Raw genomic sequence first — 5,426 nt, 5'->3', positions numbered from 1 at the left:
GTAACCATTTCAACATTCCTCCATGCCAAGGCATAGGTAACTTCTGGCGTGTTATGTATGCCGCCAATCACTACAATGTAACTCACTCCCCCAAAATCCAACTCCGCGATATCCTTGCCCACTTCTATATAAAAAAAGCACTAAACTGGGGAGTGTGGGATATCAATCCTTCTGCACTCGTCCACAAAAGAAGTCTTTCCTTCTTCACATCACCACTTTTGACAAGGTGTGGCACCAGTACCCGTTGTATGTGTCCGGTAGTTTTTTATCCGCGGACCTCCCTCCAGAAGTTTCTCTGAGGCATCTCCATTTCCTAACAAGTGGTAAGTAAGCCGTTTTGAGTCACGGTATTTATATCTCACTTGTCGTTAACTCGTCTTTATTCTTGGTGATGTAGGTTGGAGACCCGATTCGCGATCCTAGATATACAACGGTGTTTACTCAGAAATTTTCCAATCCCTCCGCGAACTAGGGAGTGCCCAGTGCGAAGTCCTCGGCGTTGATCCGAAAAAAGCCACTCCTCTCTTACTTGACCCTTCTTTAAAAGACATTGGCAAATACCAAGGCCCCTCTATCTGCGCGCTGAAAAAGAAAGAAAGCCCAAACCATCCCCACCTCAAAAAAGAAAGCGCCCGGCCTACAAGTCTTTCAACTATACCACCAAAATCTATCATTCACGAGCAGTTGCCCAACGTGCCGCTACTGCTAAAACTAAGACCACTACCGCGGAGAACATTCATCCTTCGTACTCCCATGTGGCTGAGTGGTAGGATGGTTTTGTCCATACTTCCGCCCCCTCTTTCGCTACCAAAATGGACGTGAACAAGTACAAGCTTTGGGACAGCGACTCTGATGGAGATGCGCCTGTCGACGTGTCGAACAAGAGCCTTCCCACCAAAAGGGCTAAAATTTCTTCCACTGCTCCTCCACCTACCACTAGCCGCAATGAACCTCCGCGGTCTGCTATATCTTCTCGTCGCCCCAGACAGGAGGCTTCTTCAGCTGGTCCTTTAACATCCGGCCCTGTCGAGGTGTGGCATCCCAAGTTCAAGGCTAGGGACCGCGATGTCACTACGCGAGACTCAGCTTTGGAAAATCCAGCTGTTGCCGCCTCCTTATTTTTCAGCTCTCATCTCCCTCGGGATCAAGCTTATGGAGATTCTGGTACCGTTGCTTCCCATAGGGCATCCATTTACACTGGATGGGAAAAGGTATGTTTTATTGTCTCTATTGCTCATTATCCTTTGTGCTACCCTTTAACCCAATATGTCTCTGCAGCTGAGTCTAGATATCGGCTGTATGTCTGCGGCGCCTTACCAAAGACCGTGGAGAGCTTTGAGAGGCTGAAGGAGATACATGGCCCTGATGGCTGGAAAGCAAAGTATGCCACGCTGGAGAAGAAAAGGGACGAGTTGCGGATCAAGGCAGTCAAGATCCACAAGGAGCTCCAGGTGGTTGAGGACAAGCACCGCGACTACATAGCGGGGGTCAATTCTAAAATGGAAAGCCTCAAAGAGACGGAGAGACTTGCCACTCAAGCTGCTGTAGATAAGGCTGTTAAAGAGGCCGCGGATCGATTCCGGAGCCTCGCTGCGAAGAAGATTGCATGGGAATTACAACAGCAGCTTGATCAGCTTAGCGCTACAAGCCGACTTCTCCCAGCGCCCCCTCCTGTTGCTGATACACCACCCTTGGTATCACCAACCGTGCATCCTGAAGCTGCCGAGATGCCTACCCCTGACGTGACGACTCCTATGACCAGCGCTGACCCTTCTCCAGTGGAAACGAATGAAGACGCCAGCATGGCTGTTGGTGAAAATGAAAATACTTCTCTTGAAGAACCGACTACTAATCCTCAACAGTGACCCTCGTCGGATATCTTTCTTTGCTGATGCCTTTGGATTTGTAATTTACTTTGAACAATTATTGTGTCTTTGTGAGAAACAATGTCTTTTGTTATGTGTTTTGACAAGTGCTTCATCGAGATATTACTATTGCGTAGTAGTTGCAATCGACTTGCATTATACTCTTTTTGCAGTGTAATTTACTATCTGTCGTACTTCTATTTCGGCATATTTCTACTTCGTTATACATTGGAGCCATTGAACTATATGGTACCTTGATTTAATCTCTTTTTCATTTGCATTTGCAAACTCAGTTAGCGTGACATTAGCTAGGGTCGCCCCCATGTATTCGGTCGTACAGTTGGCGACGGCCTCCCCCCTGCTCTTTTTAACAGCTATGAAGCTAGTCAGGGTTGCCCCCATTTTGATTCGAACCTGAAGTCCGCGAAGGGCTCTTCCCCCGCACTCTCTAGTTATATAGCCGTGAAGCTAGTTAGGGTTGCCCCCAGTTTGATTCGGATATGAAGTCCGCGAAGGGCTCTTCCCCCCCGCACTCTCAATTTGTATAGTCATGAAGCTAGTTAGGGTTGCCCCCAGTTTGATTCGAACATGAAGTCCGCGAAGGGCTCTTCCCACCCGCTCTCTCCATTTGTATAGCTGTGAAGCTAGTTAGGGTTGCCCCCAGTTTGATTCGGACATAAAGTCCGCGAAGGGCTCTTCCCCCCGCTCTCTCCATTTGTATAGCTGTGAAGCTAGTTAGGGTTGCCCCCAGTTTGATTCGGACATAAAGTCCCGTGAAGGGCTCTTCCAAGCACTCCATTTCTATAGCTGTGAAGCTAGTTAGGGTTGCCCCCAGTTTGATTCGGACATGAAGTCCGCGAAGGGCTCTTCCCCCCCGCACTCTCTATTTGTATAGCTGTGAAGCTAGTTAGGGTTGCCCCTAGTTTGATTCGGACATGAAGTCCGTGAAGGGCTCGTCCCCCCCGCTCTCTCTTGCGGTATAGCTTTGAAACTTGACGGGACAGTTATATTCATCATTTATTTTATTTCTATTATCTACTTCTAACTCGATTGGAAGAAGTGCTTGTTTATTTCATAGTCATAAAAATAAACAATACAGATGATGCGCTATCAAATACGAAAAGATTTAAGAAAGGTCCTAGACATGGAACTCTTTCAGCATTCTGATATTCCACGGTCTGTCTATCTTTGCTCCTACTGTAGTCTGTAATCCATAAGTTCCAGATGTACCCTTCTTACTGATGACATATGGACCTTCCCAATTTGGCCCCAACTTTCCGTCGTTGTCTTTCTTGGTGGCTGGAGTAACACGTCGCAGCACATAGTCACCCACATTGAAACTCCGTGGCTTCACTCGTTTATCATATTGTCTCTGCAGAGTCCGATGGTATTCCTCCAACTGAATACGGGCTATCTCTCTTTTTTCTTCCACAAGATTCAAATCCGCGGCTAATATTTTCTCATTCAGCCCCCTTTCCACCGCTTTCATTCTCATCGTGGACTCTATCATCTCTACTGGTATGACGGCCTCTACTCCGTACGCCATTGCGAACGGTGATTCTTTAGTGGATGTTCTTGGTGTAGTTTGGTATGCCCACAGCACATGAGGTAGGTGTTCAGCCCATGCTCCCTTCCGCTCCTCCAGTTTTCTCTAAAGGTTATCCATAATGACTTTGTTTGAAGCCTCGGCCTGTCCGTTCCCTTCCGGATTATAGGGGGCTGAGAACCCTTGCTTCACTTTGAATGCGTGAAGGAAATTTCGGACTTTCTTCCCAGTAAACTGTGTCCCATTATCCGCTATGATTGTATGTGGCAATCCAAACCTGCAAATGATATTCTCCCATAGGAATTTGATCACATTCTCTTCCTTGACCTGTTGCAACGCCACGCCCTCAACCTACTTGGTAAAATAATCTGTTGCCACTAACATAAACCTCCTTTTACCGCTTGCCGTGGGCAGCGGTCCAACTATATCCATTGCCCACATGGCGAACGGCCACGGGCTGAGCACACTGTGTAACGGCTCAGCCGGTGCATGAATCAGCGGTGCAAACCTCTTGCATTTTGCGCATCTTTTGGCATATTCTGTGGCATCTCTCTTCATGTGTGGCCAAAAGTATCCCTGAGAGAGCAAACGGTGTGTGGTTGTCCGCCCCGCTGAATGACTTCCATAATCCCCGTCGTGCACTTCGGCCAGCAGTTCCTGAACATGCGGCGGCCCTATGCATTTTAACATTGGTCCTCCAAAACTTTTTCTATACAGGTTCCCCTCTAGCAGAGTGTATCTTTGGCTCATCTGTTCCATTCTACGCCTCTCCTGTGTGTTTTCAATCTCTACCCCCATCAGGAAAGTCTTGATGGGAGCTATCCAATCAGGATCAATCTCGGTGGTAAGACAAACATACTCTCCTTCCGCAGTACTGGGCTTGTCTAACACCCTTATTTCAATAGATCGCCCCTCCGAACCTCGTAATACCGCCGGAACATAAGTTAATGCGTCGGCATGTCGATTTTCTCCGCAATTTAAATGGGTAAATTTGATCTTACTGAATTTGCTCGCTTTCCTTTGTAGGACCTCCAAGTATCTTGCCATCCTTGGGCAGCGAGCCACAAATCCCCCGTTCACTTGGCACACCACCAGGTTAGAATCAGAGTAAACAGATAATTCGCTCACGCCTAGATCCTTTGCCAAATCTAAACCCACTATCACAGCTTCATACTCTGATTCATTATTTGAAGCCGCGAACCCCAGTTTCATTGATAACTCCAGCCTAGTATTCTCCGGAGTTACCAGGATTATGCTTATTCCGTTCCCTGTATCCGTAGCAGAGCCATCCGCGAAAACTCTCCATCCATTCCGGGCATCCCATGGGTCCAATGGGCCGTGGTTAGTCTCTCCTTCATGGTCCATTACCATCTCCTCACCCCACGTCGGGTCCTCGACTGGGAACTCTGCCAATACCTCCGCCATTGTTTGTGCCTTTTAGCGGTTCCGATTTGGTAATGAATTTCATAGCAACTCGGCATTACGCCCATTTTAGCATTCTTCCTGACTTTTCTGCCCTCAAGGCCTACTTGAGAGGCAGATTTGTTACTACTATCACTGAGTGTGCCTCGAAATAAGGTTTCAACTTTAGGGCAGAAAATACCAAAGCCAAAGCGTATTTCTCAATTCGGCTGTATCGGGTCTCTGCTTCTAACATGGTCTTGCTTTGAAAGTACACTGGCTTTTCTACTTTGTCAACCACGTGCATCAAGACCGAACTCACCGCGTACTCCGAAACTCCCAAATACAAGTATAGTGTTTCCCCCTGTTCCGGTCACGACAATAAAGGCGCCTTCCCTAGATAACTCTTCAACTCTTGGAAGGCTTATTCACATTCCGCGGTCCACTTGAAGTCTTGTGTTTTCCTTAATAATCGATATAGTGGTCGACATTTATCCGATGACTTTGAAATGAATCGGTTAAGTGCCGCTACTCTCCCTGCTAAGCTTTGCACCTCCTTCACATTTTGTGGGGACGGCATTTCTATCAGCGATCTGATCTGTTCAGGATTTGCC

General features: G+C 47.5%; 2 protein-coding genes across 2 annotated transcripts; both read right to left on the bottom strand.

The window, feature by feature from the left end:
* Positions 1-3,003: 3,003 nt before the first annotated feature.
* Positions 3,004-3,411, bottom strand: LOC147508565 (uncharacterized). Its single transcript, XM_086597307.1, has one exon. The coding sequence runs from the start codon at positions 3,409-3,411 to the stop codon at positions 3,004-3,006; it is 408 nt and encodes a 135-aa protein (XP_086453433.1).
* A 105-nt stretch (positions 3,412-3,516) lies between these two features.
* Positions 3,517-4,836, bottom strand: LOC147508564 (uncharacterized). The gene is made up of 2 exons (XM_086597306.1): positions 3,920-4,836; positions 3,517-3,688 (listed from the first exon to the last, which is right to left on the bottom strand). Exons 1-2 carry the CDS (start codon positions 4,834-4,836, stop codon positions 3,517-3,519), a joined length of 1,089 nt encoding a protein of 362 aa, XP_086453432.1.
* Between the last annotated feature and the right edge of the window lie 590 nt (positions 4,837-5,426).

This window comes from Coptis chinensis, chromosome 3 (assembly GCF_015680905.1).
Source record: "Coptis chinensis isolate HL-2020 chromosome 3, ASM1568090v1, whole genome shotgun sequence".
NCBI classification, from domain to species: Eukaryota; Viridiplantae; Streptophyta; class Magnoliopsida; order Ranunculales; family Ranunculaceae; genus Coptis; species Coptis chinensis.
This window is presented reverse-complemented; position numbering and strand designations above follow the sequence as displayed.

Excerpts from the sequence above, each read along its gene's own strand:
- LOC147508564 (XM_086597306.1), bottom strand. The coding sequence starts at position 4,836 with ATGGCGGAGGTATTGGCAGAGTTCCCAGTCGAGGACCCGACGTGGGGT. Across the intron at positions 3,689-3,919 it reads AGATGCGCAAAATGCAAGAG|GTTTGGATTGCCACATACAA; the intron begins GTTTGCACCGCT and ends TATCATTTGCAG.
- LOC147508565 (XM_086597307.1), bottom strand. The coding sequence starts at position 3,411 with ATGGCGTACGGAGTAGAGGCCGTCATACCAGTAGAGATGATAGAGTCC.